At 36.4% G+C, this 18229-nt stretch overlaps 1 protein-coding gene across 1 annotated transcript in view; it reads left to right on the top strand.

The window, feature by feature from the left end:
• Window positions 1-16571, top strand: part of SLCO4C1 (solute carrier organic anion transporter family member 4C1) — a 31084-nt gene extending 14513 nt beyond the window's left edge. Inside the window, 9 exon segments of the mRNA XM_061479054.1 lie at window positions 530-651; window positions 1543-1658; window positions 1959-2103; window positions 3976-4171; window positions 8888-9041; window positions 10134-10321; window positions 13142-13206; window positions 15180-15317; window positions 16447-16571. Of these exon segments, the coding sequence (XP_061335038.1) occupies window positions 530-651; window positions 1543-1658; window positions 1959-2103; window positions 3976-4171; window positions 8888-9041; window positions 10134-10321; window positions 13142-13206; window positions 15180-15317; window positions 16447-16571 (1249 nt within the window).
• The last annotated feature ends 1658 nt before the right edge of the window (window positions 16572-18229 follow it).

Raw genomic sequence — 18229 nt, 5'->3', positions numbered from 1 at the left:
ATGGGGAGTAGGATACTGCTACTTACCATCTGGGGAAGAGCTTGCTAGAAAATTTACCAGTTGAGTAGTCAAAAAATGACAGAAACTGTATTACTATCCAGAAACTTCATTTGCATTTTTATTTCCTCTCTTTTGGGGACTTTAGATCAATACAGTGATACTCTGAACTTCTGTATTGTCTTTCACTTAACTCATTGACTTTGATTCTTTCTAAAAACAGTTTTCTCAGTATCTTAATGCTGCAGAATCTTGAAATCAGAGTGAAATAGTGACCTTCAAATCAGAATGAATTTGACTGAGTTGAAAGCTATATTTAGTAGAATGCAGTATTATAATAGAGCTGGTGATTGTGCTTTAAACAAGCCACCAATAAATTAAATACATGTAGAAAACAAAAAAATTACAAAATTAAAATGCCTTCTGTTAAGTTAGTATTTTAAACAAACAAAAGATCTAGTTCACTGACATCTGAAATTACCGATTTAAATTCACAAATTGTAAACCTACCTTTTGCAAATTATTTTTCCAGTACAAAGATGGATCCAGATGACCCACGTTGGCTTGGAGCTTGGTGGATAGGATTTCTTGTGTGCTTTGTCGCAGTTTGGCCTCTTATAATACCTTTTTCATGCTTTCCAAAATACCTACCAGGTAAACATTTAAGAATAATGGGCTATATTGGAAGAGAGATTTGTTTTACTTCTGGGTTACAGGCTGCCGGGCTGAGTGATTGCTCTTTGTTTCTGTTTATCAGTTAACTGTTTTTTGGCTAAAACCTGGGATAAATACCTTGTTTCCAACATGCAGCCTTTAAAACAAGCAAATTAGGGCTTTGTGTATGTACTGATGTATGGTAACACTGGAAGCCAGTAGAGCATGGAAAGTGATGGTCACAATTTGGAAGGTGCTTGCAGCTGAGCACCCAGGACTATATTTGAAGATACTGTGTTACCCATCAAGAAACATAGGGAAATTTCATTGACTTAACACATGCATGCATGCATTATTGTCTTTGACTCTGTTGCCTTATTGTTTTGGGTGGAATAATAAGACATGGATCAAAGTATCCCAGAGCATTCTTCTAAAAAATAAGTTTAATACAATTTCTGTTCAGGTAGTTATTATCTAGCAGTCCCTTGAAAGAACATCTAAAGGAATGTATTGTGCTTGCCTGGAAAGAGAAATGATGGAGGAAAAGAAACAATGGAGTAGGGGCCTGGCAAGAATGTGAGGACAATTAAAAAAAAATAAAATTGAATGAGTTTCAGGATAGCTTGAAATTCTTAGGATATTTCTAATAATATCTTCTTACAGCCAAGGGTTTCTAATGGAAGCATGATGCTTTCAGCCAAATACTTCTTTCTGCAGCAGTATGTTGTTGATACTTTTATGGATCTGTACCAGTAAAATAGTCAAGAATACCTAAAATGTCTGAGCTAGTTTTGTGAAGGAAAGTAAACACTTACTTTGTTTTTTCTGACTTCAAGCCCAAGAGCACGGGTTTTCAATGATTTTGTTGTCAGTAAATATGTCCATTTGTAGGAACAGCAAAAATACAGTCTGAAAAGATCTCTGAAACACATGATGATGGAAGTGAGCTGCTTGTTGAGACCCAGGATATTGGAAAAAGCTTTAAAGACTTTCCCGTGGCTCTCCTGGTAAGGGAATTGTGATTTTACTAAAACTGGTATATTCTGAGAAATGATTTTTTTTTTTCAGGTAAAACATAAATGTTCAGAAAGGTAATTGCTTCTTTTATTGTGTTGTGGTAGGTAAGTCTCCAGTGCTGCTGATAATTTAATGCATATTCATTTTGTTGATGCTTAGGACCGTTAAAGTAAGAAAAGCATATTAGTGAAGTTCCAAATGAGAGTATCTGCTTTAAAATATAGTGACTTCTAGATTATATGGTACTACAGTGAAATAGTTTCGAGTGTAATGCTAATTTTCCCCCATAGATACTGGTGAAGAATCCGGTGCTTATGAGTCTAATAGTAGCCAGTACTTCAGAAGCTTTAGTTGCCACAGGCTTTGCCACATTTCTACCAAAGTTGATAGAAAACCAGTTTGGGAAAACATCAAGCTTTTCAGCAACCCTTGCAGGTAATGTGGCTTTTCGTTTTTACATGTTCAATTCATTTGTGCTGAGTACCTCATTAACATTATAGTTTATATTGGCATCTTGTGTTTGTCAAGATATTGCAAACAGACTTACATGAAATGCAGTTTTCATAGCAGAAATTATATTTTTGAATTTTCTTGCCTGTCCCGTGAGATTAATTCACCAAGGGTAATTCACCAAGGGTGCAGATCTAATTATTGTCTGATAGTAACCATAATTTATTCCTTCTTGTTAAAAACACATTTAGTTTTCCTGATTAAAAATCAGCTAAAGAAACATTAAGCCTTAGTCCCTACTGCCTATGAAAGGCAGCTGGAAAAAAAGCAGTGCTTACTACAGGTAAGCCAGGGCTTGACCTGGCTTTTCCGTTCTTCAGTTCTACCAAGTTACAGTGAGATAGCTTACCATAAAATGGCTAATCAGGTTATGTTATAAAATTACTGTACAGCTGCTTCTATGGTTGCCTTATTGTCGCTTACTCCCATTATCCAGTATGCAGACCTAAGAGGTAGAACAGAGGAAGATTATGAATAGATGAATATTGGAGAAACAAATGAAAAAATCCAATGGAAGAGGTGCACTAGGTAGGGTCACATAATTAACTCTGACACAATTACTTCTGAAGAACAGCATCCAGATCAAGGCAGGTAGGCCAACAGATGCTTACAGTGTGGCAGACTTAATATTTCTGGAATATGTCTTGCTAAATTACTTCAGCTGTATAGTGCTGCAATGTAAGCATATGCTAGTTGAAGTGTTCTAAGAGAAATATATCTTTGGGAGACACTTTCTGAATTACTTATTTCCCTGGATAATACCACATAGTACTTTCTCTATTCAGACATCATAGCTTCAAAATTGAGTATTTGCAAGTTTTGCATAGAAATTCATTGGATTACATGCTCAATTGTTAAGCAGTAATCAGCAGTGAAGTGGAAAAGAGGATCTTCCTTTGTTTGTCTGTAGATCTATACACTATTGCCTGTAGAATTTCTGAGTGGAAAATATTGATAGCATTAACCAGATGTACAGCTTTAAATGCCTACACTAATTTTGAAAGCTAGCTGTACCTGAACTAATGTTGAGCTAGCTAGTCTCAGTGTTACCAATGGCTATGTTAACTACTTAAAGCACTTTTGACTCTGTGTATGTGGCCTGTGCAGTTCTGCTACAGTACTTGAACTGTCTTTAAAAATAGCTGTCTCAGGTCAGTGCATGTTAAACTGAGTTCTGTGTGGTATTGTAGATTAGCCATAAAAGTGCTCAGATATGTATCTGGACTCCTAATAGTATGAAGATTAATCATGGGTTATATAGACAGTGAAACTGGCACACTGTTCTAGACTTTCTAATCTATTTTTTCTAATCTTTATGTAGATGCCTTATTGTATCTTGTGCTGTTTCTTGTATAGTGGTGATTATGGCTTTTTATTAAAAAGCTCAAAATGTGAATGTATAACAAAGAACATGAATGTGAAGAATGGACTGAAGCAGTGAAAGAGCATTACCTGTTTTCATTAAGTGGCTCAGAGATTCCTGCCCAGTATGTAGTACACTTTAAGTAATTGAGGTTTGCTATGTTGAACTTGGGTTTTGGACAACTGTAAATCAATTATGCTGTCAAGTTGAACTTCTGGAAAGGCTAAAGATAGTGTGAAGGCAGAATAAATTGCTTATGCTAACACATTCTAGTAAAATGGTTTGAAAATGACATCACATGGACTTCATCTTAAGATACAGGTAACTTCTGTGATTATTTTTTTTTTTTCCTTAGGATAAAATTGCATTTTAAATTGCTTCACTAATTATATCTTTCATTTTTATGTAATTGCTGGTGTCTTGTTTTCCTCTAGGGCTTGTATTAATTCCAGCAGCAGCACTAGGCCAAGTCGTAAGTGGCATCTTGGTTTCGAAGTGCAAAATGGATTGCAAAAGCATAATCAAGTTCATGATAGGCACTTGTTCAGTGGCCCTACTATTAAACACAGTGTTTTTATTTGCTAAATGTGGGAATGAACCTTTCGCAGGTGTCTCTGAAACATATAATGGGTAAATATGTTTTAATGAACTCTTGGGTTTGGTGATAATGTTTAAAATAAGCTACTTCACAGAATGCAAAACCTTTAAAAATGTCATATATTGCCTTTCTGTATGCAATGGAAGTGCTTTGCGGAACTCTAAAACCTTGTTCATGGAATCTTCATGCAATAGGTGATTCAGAAAATGTAATAGTACATTGCCTACAGAATGTTCTGAGCAGGCTGGTCCTGCTTGCAAAAATCCCAGCTTTTGTGACCATTTTAGGTGTAGCCATGGTATTGACTAAAGCTAATTTTCTAGCCCTGCAGAAGTGGTATGTCTTTTTGTGTCCGGTTAACCAGCTCTTGACAATCTTGGCAGTTTTTGAGTCTGCTTGTCAATATTTTCATGAGAGCCTTGATGTGAACTACACCTTACACTGATTGCAGATTTTTCCCTAGAAAAACTAAGACATTATTGTAGCATCAGATTCTAGCATATCTAGCCTCCATTTACAGTGAAAGGTTTATTTTTTTTTTCATGGTAAAGTGGCTGATAGAGATAGAAATTTAATGCCCAAGAGAGCATAGGTCAATTGACCAACTTGAAGAATAAAATTGGTGGAGTAATATGGCTAACTGAAACATAATTAAAAATACTTTTGTCTAATATGTATAGGAAGACTTCTCAAGAAAATACGTGCTTTCCCTTAAACAACGCAATTCTCATTCCTTATAAGAATGCAGTGTATTGCGCATCTTTAGATATTTGTAGTAATTGCAATAAAAATTCTAGGATGAATGTTCTTCCTGTTTCTATGAACAAAGCTTACTCTGGAAACCAGTAGAGCGGTGGGGAAAAAGAGTCAAAAAAGAGAAGACAAAAATGAAGCAAGATTAAAAAATAAATATCTGCTTTGATAAGCATTCTTTAGAGAATGGATTTCTAGGTCTGCTTGTTTTAAAAACATTGAATGTATGTGATTATATCATGATCATGGGCACTATGTTGTATAAAATGTCTAATCTTGCCTTATTAAGGCATTAATTATAAGATTATGATTTCTCAATTCTCATAGTTTTAAATAGCACACACTTCCATAGTGTGAGCAGTGTTTAAAAGCAGAGGAAGGTAGATAGCTGTGCCAAAACTGTGCTCTCAAGTGGTCAGTTATTCTGTCATGAATTGACAGAGCCAGAGGCAACTTCAGCTGTTTGAAGGTCTGCCGAAGAGCCAGATACTGCTGTGCAAAATAACTCGAGTAGACTGGTAGCTAGGGACTAGCTACCATTTGAAAAAAAAATCATAAGTATGAGCAGCCTGCTGTGTAACTTACTGTGTGAGTAACTTACCAAAATATTTTTGTTTTCCCCAAATTCCCCCATTTTAACAAAGTGCTTAGGCAGCACTATCTTGTACAAAAACTGTATCTGTAAGCTATGCTTAGATGCATAAAAAAGCATTTGAATCCTAGGATGGGGAAGAGTGTCTCTACACTTTACTGACACAGTAGCATGAAGTATGCAATGAAAATACAGAAGATGGGTTGAGGGGGGAAGTTAGTTTTGTAGCCTCTCATGCATATAGGTAATACTTCTGGGAAAAATGGTAAACATCTAATAAACAGACATACATAGTTTCTTTACTTGGCATTGTCATGCTTTTTGACTGACTTAATATAAACATATAACAAATAGAAGAATGCAGGAGAGTCACATCTTACTCACTGAGGCAACTAAGTGCACAAAAATCACACCATGTGAAGTCTCTTAATTTTCCTAGATCTTTCAAGGGTATCATTGACATAAACATAACTGACATATTACAAAAATTTCCCCAAAATAGTGACATGAAAGACTAATCAGATATTTTTCAAGTGTCTCATTTAGGTAAATGTAAAACCAGTAAAATAGGTAACCTTGGGTTAACAGGACAGAAATTCAGAGGGCTTGGAGACAGTTGTGATTGAAGGCAGCTACTTAGTCTTCCCGCTCTCTAAGAGAGTAGAAATTTAATGCCATGATACCTTAACTATTCATTTGTACTTCCTTCTTCTTAAAGCAAAGTTAACACTCATTCTGATTTCATCTTTCATCTTTACGGCTTGATGTATCAATTGACAGGAAATTCAAAGGTCAGGGTTAACATTTGATGCTTAAAACATAGCTCTAGTGTGAAAAAATGCTAGCTGTAAGATTACTGTGGACACTTCAGAACTGTGATAACTAGGATGCAGACACTGATTGGGGAAAGTTTATAGTTACAAATTGAGCAGAAGAATCTATATTCAGCAACTGAATACTGAAGAAGTTATATAAAAAATAGTATGTGACGCTATCTAGATTCCTACACCAGGTACTGTGATAATGAGAAGCTGACAAAAGGTAAAGCTGAATTGATTTTCTTCCTTGGTTAAATACAGTTGACTTGTGTTTTATAGTTCTGTGTAACTTCAGCAGTTGTGTAGGTTAGGCGTTGCTGAAGACCTGTCATATGCAGTGTGTGTGTGTGTGTGTGTGTGTATGTGTGTGTATATACATATATATATATACACATGACATTTGGAGTTTACTAGTCCTGAAATAACTCTGCTCAGTATCCATTATAAGCAATGGTTCAGTTTTATGTAATTCCGTGTTACATGTTGGATTATGTTTTGTTGGATATACAACCTGCATCAAAATAGTGGCACTAATGTAGTGCACTAATGTAGTTCTGTATCTACCGTCCATGAAGCAACGAGCAGCTGAAATATGTACTAGAAGCTTTAACAAATGTATAAGCTTGTGGAAGAGTAGGCAAGTGCCTGATTCCTGCTTATGTTATTGAACAAATTCTTCTGAAATAATAAATTATGAGAGTGTTCTGAGAGTTGAGTTGGAAATGGATGCAGATTAATTTTTGTGGAGATTTTAAAATTATTAATGGCAAGCATTCTCTTTCTTTGAAAAATAGCTTGGAGCTGGGGAGTGGGGAAGGCTTTTGTAAGTTCAGTGCTAGAGCCATATGAGTACAGGGTCCCTTTTGAGTCCGTGTTTTGGTGAACAAAGTATGTTGTTTGTAGTAACTCTGCTTATTACTAGATAAGGCTATAAACAGAACTAATGTGGATTACTTTGTCTGTTAAAACCTTCAAGTTTTATTTTTGTCAAATTCTTTTGCCCAGTATTTCCTTGAAAACTGGAAGAAACGGAAATGCACTACTTCTGTAGTTCTGTGCATTCCAGCAGGTCTCTGGTGCTCCTTGTTTTGCTTTGCTGTGAAAGAATACCCAACCTATAGAGCTTTAGAAGACCACTTAATGCTGGGCTTCTTTAGAAAAGAGATGTTAGAACAACTTCCATGTCAGAAGAGCCTACACTAAATTGTGTTTCTTGTGCATGTTACTATCTTCCTCTAACTATGCATAACTAAGTATTTTTTTTAGTCCCTCTTTGTAGGTCAGGGAACAGAGATGTTTTCTGCCCATGTAAACAGAAGAAATGTTGCTACTGAATTGATTACATACTTCTAGGCTTGGCATGCCTCATAGGTTAATGAGTCTCTGTTCAAACAAATCTGTGATTAGTGAATTTATGGTTCACTGTAGTAGTGCTTTAAGCCAAAGCAAACTAACTTTGATTCTTCTATCTATGAAGAATGAACTAATGTAACTTAATAAGATTCAACTGTACAACCACCAAACTAAGTATATTGGTAGTTATGATGTCCCTAATATTTCATGTGCAGTTTGAATTCTATGTAAGTTATTGCCTTAATTATTAGATAAATTATTTCTCCACTTAGTATTTGTGCCCATTTTAAATTCTCTTGAAGAAATCTGTCTCTTAGGTAGTGAATCTGGTAACTTTCAGTTGACAGTACAATATTTAAATTACTGACAGCGTTAGTATCCTGGAATCAGCTGACTGAGCTCTTAAGCTGTGAAACTTCTTTACTTAGTAATGCACTGTTAGAAAATCAAGGGGTGTAATCTGTTTTCTTCAATGAAAACTTAAGAAGGTCCCGCACATCATAAACTAATACTTTATTTAGCCCTACTTATAATAAAGTGGGGCTACTTCAAATACAACCATACTATGTCCTATACTGGAAGTAAATGCCTAAATCTAGAGTAGTTATAATAAGCAAGAGCTAAATTATACTCTGTTCATTAGTTATTCCCAAAATAGTGAGAACATCTTTGAGGTCCTTGTGGGTGTGATAAGACTTTGTATGTCCTACCCCTCTGCATTTAGCATGTGCAGCCATCTCAGTGCTTTAACAATGTAGATGTCTGTGTAACTGTTAAAAATACTAAAATGCAGTGGGATTGCAAGTGCACTTTAATCCAAAGCATGGAAAAAATCTGTGATCAGCAGAATAAATAACACCAAGTACAGCTTTTAATCTTCTTGATTTTATTTTTTTTCTTAAAAATCTAAAAAGAACAAAGTCAAATTAATGAGTGTGGGGGAGGGAGGAGATGGTACAAGAATCATGTTGAGACACAGTTTTGTCATCTGTTTTGTGGAATGGAAATTAGAGGAATACTCTATGAAAGGAATAATAGTATGAAAAAAACTTGGTATAGAATAAATGGGAAGAGTTGTAAGTACTAAGAACATGGCTTATTTTTAAACAAAAAAGTGCATAAACTGCTTGAATATTTTGAGATTTATTATCCTGTAAATACTGCATTACTCATTTATATGTCTTCTGGTTTTAAGCTACTTTATTAAAAGCTTATTAACTTTTACCTTTCAGAACAGGCATGCTACATAACTTAACAGCACCATGCAATGCTAACTGTGGATGTTCACGGTCTATGTACTACCCAGTTTGTGGCAGAGATGAAGTACAGTACTTCTCTCCTTGTTTCGCAGGATGTGCATCACTTGTTATTAACAAGACGGAAAAGGTACTTTATACTGTGAAGGTAGCTAACATGGTCTGTTCTGGTTACCTGCAAAATATATTCTGTATTGAAAATATTCTTCCCTTAGTATGACAGCAAATAATGGTATTTATGAATCAGTGATAGTTACTACAAGAAAAATGGGTGTGGATTGGAAACACATATCTAAGTAGGATGAATGTTGGTACGTGTCATTGTCCAATACTCTGACCAGGTGCTTTTAGATATTCCTCTTGTGGGGGTGTCAAATTTACTTGTGACAGATGATGTTACACAGGAGTTATGATTCAGGAGTGTGATAAAAATATGCAGAAAATACAGTACAAGTTACATTTAACAAAACAGCAATTTCAATACGAAGTTCAGTCACAATACCAATGTGATTCCTGCTACTGGTCTCTATTACATACTCCTATCCCTGTGCTGAGCCTTCCTCATCACTTGGAGTGCATACCTGGGTTGAAACTAGGTCAAATCCATTTAAAGCTCTCTTCAAAATTATTTTGCTGGTTGCTTGATTTTTATAATTTATGTTGGGCTGAGCTCCTTTCCTCTCCTCATGCTGGTCTGTCTAACTCAGGGAGATTTTCACAATGTATTAACGAATTTGAGGAGAATTGCACCAGGAGTTGATCTGGTCAGCTGACATAGCTGTTTCTTTTCTGTATGGATTTTTTTGCAATAGATGTGGTCATTCATATTTTTGTATAGTATTATGTACTGCATATCATCATGCTGCTAACTCTAAAATCTTTAGTTTTAAGATTTTGCTTTGTTTGAATTGTGTGGGCTTTTATTTTAATGCTTGTACCTAAAACTTGCTCCACACAAAATGGAGACTATAGCGGTCTTTAGATCCTCAAACCAAAAATACCTTTTGCTCAGGTGAGCTGGATCAGTGAAGCTCTGCTGAACCAGTTTTAAAAATGAGGGTTACAGTGTCATGTAATCATCAGGAAATGGACTGTTTCTCCTATGGCAAAGTCAGGAGTTATTCCTTGTATTTAGTGTGATGCTAACCCAATTAACATCTGCCATATTAGTATTACTTAATGTCATTCTTGACCTAATCTTTCTTTTATAAATTATTTGTAGATGTACCACAACTGTTCCTGTATTGGGAAACCAGAAAGACAAGCTGGTTTAGAAGACCTCTTCTGTGAAGCTGTCTCTGGGAAATGTCCAACACAATGCAAACTTTTACCTTTATTCCTGACCTTCTTCTTTTTTGCTGTTGTTTTTACATTTATGGCTGTTACTCCAACAACTGTAGCCATTCTCAGGTACCCTTTTTAGAGCTGAGAAATAGGTAGACTTCTTGTGAAAGCTCAGATGAGTGAAATATCCTAATTTCTTTTGCTTTGGAATGTGGACTTAAACCAATGTGCAAGGGACTTCTTATTTTAGTACTTTTTGTAGTAAGCAAGCAGCACTTGAAGCAGAGGCCTGTCATACCATTGTTCACTAGTTCTGTAGTTACATTTGGTTAGTAGCTTGAACATTTCTACATCTTTCCTACTTGTGGTAAAATCGCACTTTTATGGGAGTAGTCCTCTGACTGTTTTAGTCAAAACAAGAAAGAATAAATGTACTATATGCTCGGATAAAGAAAGTATAAAAGTGGCCTGTGAAATCCTGTGTGCCAGGATTTCAGATTGTACCAGAAAAACAACAAAATAGCAATCAATGTTGTATTCTCAACCTCTCATTCTTGTCTCAGTTCAGAGTTCTGACTTGCAAAATTGAAGTCTGTTGAGAACTACAGACTACCTTTCATATGATATTGATGTTATATGTATGGTAGTCTATTATATAAAATACGACAGCATGTATATGGCTGTTAACCAGTGGTTTGACTCTTTCAGACTGGTGAAATTCATATGCAAGAAAGCTAAATTTTTTTTTTTTTAAATAGATGGACCTTGTTCTGAAAGTAAAGCTCTTTTACTTTATGTTGAAATCTGACTTGCACCTCTAATACTTCTAGAGAGAAAATGTTCATGATGTGTAGGGATGCAGTATACATGTGATGCTTTGGGAGGGTATGATTAGATGCCCTTTTTACAACTTCCTAGGTAGGGAGTTCGGGAGGGGAATGTTACACTGCAACGGTGATTTGTAGAAGCCTCTGCTTCAGGGTTGGTGTAAATCTAGAATTAACAGCTTGGAATTAACAGTTTGTTGTGTTAGTGTCAAATCAGAATGACGTGAAGTGTTGCATCATCTTCAAATCTGAGCTGACATAGTTTTATAGTCATAGTTTTATTTAGGTAATTCTAAGCACTTGGAATTTTTAATCTTTGTATACTTCAACTGAAACAGTGAAACAGTTCTTATGGAAGACTGTAGAGCAGTTTAAATGTGCAAACCCTAATTTAAATACCTAAATCATGGAATAAATTACTACACTATGTTCTGATACTTTTTTATCAGGCCTATTTTGTGTAGCTTCAAATTTAAACCCATGTGTTTGTAAGAGTGTTCTAGTGGTAGGAGTAACAACCCGCACTATGCAAAACTAATTCTTTCCTCTACTTTCCTGTATGGGAATGGCGATCCTAACAGTGGCTGCTCATAATCTCTCATTTTGGATGTTTTTCTGTGGTTGTCGTACATATTCCAGAATGGTGGAATAATTCCTGAATATAAGAACTCATAGCAGCCTTCCAGTATCTGAAGGGGGCCTACAAGGGTGCTGGAGAGGGACTCTTCATTAGGGACTCTAGTGATAGGACAAGAGGTGATGAGTTCGAATTTAAACAGGGGAAGTTCAAGTTAGATATATGGAGGAAGTTCTTTACTGTGGGGGTGGTGAGGCACTGGAATGAGTTGCCCAGGGAAGTCGTGAACTTCATCCCTGGTGGTGCTCAAGGCCAGGTTGGACAGAGCCTTGGGTGAGATGGTTTAGTGTGAGGTGTCCCTGCCCATGGCAGGGGGGGTGAACCTGATGATCTTAAGGTCCTTTCCAACCCTAACTATTCTATGATTCTATGATATTATGCTCTAATGGTATCTTAAAGTTAGAAAAAATACTTAAATTTAAAACAGGTATCTGTTTACTAGGTAATGTAAACCAGAATCTGTTTACCAGATAGTAAATGGTAAATCAGTGGTATCTGTGGGACATTCCTCTTCTTTCTGTTCCTATCTGTAGGGGTTAATTCATATAAAAAGAAGAGCAGAATTACTGTAAGTGTACTGTGAGTGTGCTGAGGCACTGGAACAGGTTGCACAAAGAGTTGTGAATGCTTCATCCCCGGCAGTGTCCAAGGCCAGGTTGGATGGAGCCTTGGGTGACATGGTCTAAGGGGAGATGTCCTTGCCCATGGCAGGGGGGTTGGAACTAGATGATCTTAAGGTCCTTTCCAACCCTAGTTATTCTATAGTTGTATGATTCTAATATTTAAGTAGTAGAGTCTTTTTCGCACTGACACTGCTTCAAAGATACAGTTTGTTAAAGAAAACAGTGCTGTAACTAAATTGCCTAAATGTAGTTAGGCTATATTTAATCTTTATCGTACTATTTTAAAGACACTGGCAGGAGAAAAGTGGTGCTGGTGAAATATCTGAGAGAAATAGGTAGGAGATGAGGAGGTAAATTTTGGTAGTTATTAAATCAACATGTTGATTTGTATAACATAGGCCAGAACTGATTAATTGTAAGGTCGGGTAACTACATATAAAGGTTATGGGTAATACAACAGCTTGTGATTTGCTGAAGTCTCAGTTAATCTATTACTTCTTTAGGAATAGTAGCTCAAGATTGCATTCTAGCACTGTCCTTTACTTTCTTACTTTTTCTGTGGAAAAAAAGATGCTCGATAGTATTATCAGGGTGCTGCTGGTAAGCTAGCTTTTTATTTATACTATTTGTTAAACTAGTTCAATCTAAAATTCTTGGAGAAATTGGAGTTCCTCTTTTGTCAAAATACCTTTTGAAGTTATTTGCTTACTTGTTCTGCATACTGGTTTTCTAAAACTTTCTGCAACTAACATGTTAAAAGGGTGTATTAAGACAAAGCATATTCACTGAGGGACAAAGCAGAAAAACAGAACAGGTAAAAGTTGTTTACTAAGTCTTAAACTGCAAATCTTGTTTACAGGTGTGTGCCAGATAAACAGCGCTCATTCGCTCTTGGAGTGCAGTTAGTGTTTGTACGACTACTGGGTATGACTTTCTTGTTGAAACACTTGCCTCTGAATAATCTACTTGCTTGATGTTTTTCTAGGCTTAAAAAATAATGCAGTAACAAGCTTTCAGAGGAGCTTCAAGCAGCCTGTTGTTGGCTTATAGAGTACACTTGTTATAAGGCAGATGCCTTATAACAAATTCCTTTTAAATAGGGCATGCATGCTCATTTTAGCCTTTCTTCTTATCAGAACAAACAAAATAAAAGTAATTACTATTCTTTAAGCAAAAGGCACCTGCTGTTGCTTCCCCAAGAAGAAAACCTATTCTGAAAGTTAAAAAATAAGAAATCAGCGATGTAATAGAAAACAGCTGTTTGTAGTTAATATCTCAAGTTCCAGAAGTTGAAAGAAAGTGACGCAGTCTCACACAATCATATTCTTATTGGACATGGCAATATATTTTGAAGTGGAAAGGTTGTCTTCCCTCTTCTGCCTTCCCTTTAAATTCCTTTGACTAATTTTAGCCTTTATTGAATTTGTAGATATTTGTACATAAGTAATTACTAAGCTTATATGTGGGAAATCTACTAATTAAATTCTAAACCTAAGTGCCTCCAAAATCTCAGTAAGGTGAATCGCCTTAAATAAAACACTAACTTAAATGTAGGTATTCTCTGAACCACTCATTTGATATTTTTTTTTTTTTTTCCTCTTTAAACTCTTGTTTTAGTCTTTACCATTTTAAATAGCATATGTAGTTCAAGACTGGCTCAAGGCTCAGTTACTGGTTAGGCTTTTATATTTATATTATATTTAGTACTGCAGCCATTCCCTGTCATTTGAGATCAAATATCATAGAATCCAAGAATGGTTTGGTTTGGAAGAGACCTTAAAGCTCATCTAGTTCCAGCCCCCTGCCATGAATAAGGACACCAGCCACTAGACCAGGTTGCTCCAAGCCCCATCCAACCTGGCTTATGAGTTCTGATTTGCTCTACTTACTGGAATTCCAATTATTCCAAGTCATTCTACTAATAAAGCACAACAAGAGTAAATATCGTCACAGGTATTAATTAGCAGGGAGGTATTGTTAAGTGTTTTGTGAGGGCTTCTCTGATTCATTCTACTCGGTTATCTGTGGCAGAATCTCAACTCTTGACTTCACTGTGTAGCGGAGGATAGTAGAACTTTTTGCACTGTCTGTATTAACTGTCACCGAAGAAGGTGGCAACAACATTGATACCAGCAGGATATTTATGCTGTACATTTTAGGAATCACACAGGGGTCCTAGACAGAATAGCTGTGTTGAGGCCGTAGCTGCTGAGTAGCTCAAGAACAGTTTAAGCCTTGAATAGGTTAGGTAGACATGTAGTGGTCAGCCTGGAGTGTTTATGATAAAATTGGCTGTACTTGGATGCAAAACACTTGTGCTTTACAAAGCACTGTGTAACAAAAATCACACAAGTCTTGACATATTCTATGCGAATCATTTTAAACACTACTCACTTTATGTTAGTTTTTCCCTGGAAGCTTGGCTGCATCTAAGGAGTGGGAAAAAAATAAACATTGACATTGACTGAACATATCAACATAATAATATGTTTGGTTTGTGCATTTGGAACAGGTTAGTGATGAGCTGAGTGAAGGGACTTTTTTCCTTCAGTTAAAATCCTTCTTACTAGCTGTTTTCCCCTGATTTCAATCACACTTTTTTTTTTTCCAATGAAAACTAAGGAAGCTGAGGAGGTCAAATCTTTTGAACAAATCTCTTGCTTGATAAAATGAGACCTGTATAAAGAATTAATTAACCCACACCTTACCTGGTGAGAATCACGGAAGAGGCACACTTGCTATGTAATATGAGCCCTATGATTTTGATTAAAATGTTTACTGTGTGGCTCTCCCATTTTATCCTCTCACCATGTCTAGGCATTTCACCATACTTATTAAGATCAGGTAAGGTTATTCTGAGTAACTGAAAGTTCTTACACGTTGCTGTGTTTTTTTAGGTACTATTCCTGGACCAATTTTGTTTGGTGTCGCTATAGACAACAGTTGTACTCTGTGGGATATTAATGACTGTAACACTAAAGGAGCCTGTTGGGTTTATGACAATGAAAGAATGGCTTATCTGCTGATGGGCATAAGTAAGTGGCTTCTTCATATTAAGTACATGTACAGTGTAAGATATACTGACTTGGACTGCTACATAGGTATTACTTTAAAATGGAACCTTAAACTTGTTTTTAGCAGCAGTGTTTTTTATAAAGTGTTAATTTTTCATAAGTGTTTAAACACGAAATAATAATTGGAAAAACCACGTTGAATGGCTGTTAGAAATTACCTAGAAAAATATTTCCAATAACAGTAATATAAAAATAGTTTTGTTCTTTGGTTTTTCTTCATTGTCACACTTTATCTACTGAATTCTAAGGAATTGGGCACATGTTTTAGTCTTACCCCTCAGTTTGTTGGCATGTTAGGGTCTGAGGAATATTCTTTCTTGTCATATTTCAGTTTTTTTCCCCAAATTAATATCAAGGTTTTGAAAATATCTCAAACACTAGTCAGAAATTTTCCCAACTTATATAACAATCTGTTCCCTTACAGTATGTGAGATATGTTATGTCTGGGGGAGGGAAGGCAGGCTAAGCTTGCATCTGTGATAACTGCTTTTGTGCTGTCTTCTAGCAACTGTAATACAGTGCATAAACTGAACTGCTGACACCTAATCTTGAAAGTGAAACTACAGGAGTCACAACTTGAGGTTTCAGTATCTCTCAGGCATATTTGTAATAAAATATAATGCCTCCTCTTTTTCACCCCTCTCTTTGTCCCGCACCAAGTTGCACAAACACCACTGTACCAGTGAGTAGTAAGTGAACAACCTTTTAGGGTAGCTGAGGAGAATACTTAACAGGTATGTATGTGTGGAGTTTCAGTTTGTGGCAAAAAGAATATTGGTACCATGAAATACCATATGGGAACAAGAAATAAGGCAGACTTGCACTTCAGGTTAGAATGTGGTGAGTAAATACAGTACTGAAGTAATGGCAATAGCTGCTACAAGCAGGAACTCTCAGGCAGGTGAGTGGTCTGAAGTTGGAAGACTGCCTTTACCTGCCCTTTGCAGTTCATGTAAAATATGCTGAAATTCACAGAATCCATTTTAAAGTCTTAGCTTAATTCACCATATGAAACTTCAGTAGCAGCTGAAATACTGTTATCTGCTATTAAAGGTGACTGCAACAAGGATTCTCTGTTCTTTGCATTCAGGTGCTTTTTGCAAAATCATCACAATCATCTTCACAGTCATGGCAGTACGTTTGTATAAGCCTCCCACAGCCAGTGCAGTCCTCTCATGAAAGGATTCAGAAATGGTATCGGCCGTACACACATAAGTCAGGAGCTAACGGGACCTTTCAAAAGCAGCCAATAAGAACAACACTTGTACCATAGTTTGTGTACCTAAATAAAATTTAGTTTGTCTAAATAAAGATCCTTTTTGATTCTTGAGCAACTAAAAATATTTGTGAATGTGCATAGTGTTCTCTGACTTGCTAAGCATACTTTTTAGAATTCCATTGTGTACATCCAAGAAAGTGACACTTAAATTTGCAGTCTGATTTTTAGATGTTTCACAATTTCTTTGAAACAAGCTGGAATACTCGATTTGGAAAAAAAAGAGGAAAAATGAACTAGTGATAGGAGAAAGCAAGTAACTTGATATATTAAAGGAAAATATGAATGTTTAAAATGGACTTATTTTAATGTGCACATAGTCTGGGCTAGTGCCTAAATTGGGGATTTTGACTGTAGATACACTTGGGGATGTGCAAGTATGGCCATATTGCCAGATATTTTTACATGTTATCTTCGTTCCATAAGTTCACTTTCTAGTATTGTAGAAAAATGTGAATAGTTGTTACAGGATAGCTGGGTTTGCAACAGCAACATATTTGTTAACTTAAGTGCCTGAGTTTTTGCCTGTTACATATACAGAAAATTGCTGTCCAGCTGCTGTCTCTTAAGCACTGTTAAAATTTTTCTATGAAATAAAACCTACTCTTTTACTGTGTCTGTGTATGCTCTGTCATTTTGAAGTGACTGAGTTCTAGGATTCTCAACTCCAAGAAACGCAATGCTGAAGATACCAAAGAATATGCATGTGCCCCGAGTTCAGCAGTAGCAGTCATTTTTCTCCTTTTTAGTAGGTGGGGCACTGCTGTGGTTTTGACTTTCAGCCTGGGAGCAACGCTGATAACACTGATGTTTTTAGTTGTTGCTCAGTAATGTTTACTTTGGTGAAAGACTTTTTCAGTCTCGTGGTCTGCCAGTGAGGAGGGGCAGGGAAAGCTGGGAGGAAGCAGGGGCAGGACACGTGATCCAAACTAGCTGAAGGGGTATTCCGTACCACAGCACATCATGCCCAGTATATAAACTGGGGGGGGATTACCCAGAAGGGCCAGATCACTGCTCAGGTCAGGCTGGTTATTGGTTGGTGGGTGGTGAGCAATTGTATTGTGCAGCACTTTGTGTTTGTTTTCCTTTTCCCCTTTTATATTCTCTCCCCTTGTTATTTCCCTTATCGTTATTATTGTTGGTGGTAGCAGTAGTAATTTCCAGTACCTGTTACTGGACTGTTCTTATCTCAGCCTGTGGGGTTTACATTCTTTTGATTCTCTTCCCCATCCCTCCAGGAGTGGGAGGGAAGAAGGCAGGGCTGTGTGAGTGGTTGCATGGTTCTGAATTACCGGGTGGGCTTAAACTACGACCATATGCAACCATCAAAATGTAGGAAAATATAGGTTTAGTTGTTCATTTTGACTTTCACACTGCATGCTATTAAAACTTTTATTTGTACAGCACAACAGATGTGCAAATTAGTCACTTTTACCAGGTACTAAACTATATTGCCTGATACTGAAATATTCAGTATTGACTGTAACTTTTAAGCAAGATATCCTCTGCACTTGCTTCACTGTGTTAATGAAAAATTAATTTCTTTTGCAGTGGCTGTGCATGTCACTCATGTAATGTATGCGTGCCCTTTTCATCT

Source organism: Pezoporus flaviventris, unplaced genomic scaffold (assembly GCF_033815535.1).
Source record: "Pezoporus flaviventris isolate CSIRO_AGI_PZ_B2104156 unplaced genomic scaffold, CSIRO_AGI_Pfla_v1 ptg000140l, whole genome shotgun sequence".
Classification (NCBI taxonomy): domain Eukaryota; kingdom Metazoa; phylum Chordata; class Aves; order Psittaciformes; family Psittacidae; genus Pezoporus; species Pezoporus flaviventris.
This window is presented reverse-complemented; position numbering and strand designations above follow the sequence as displayed.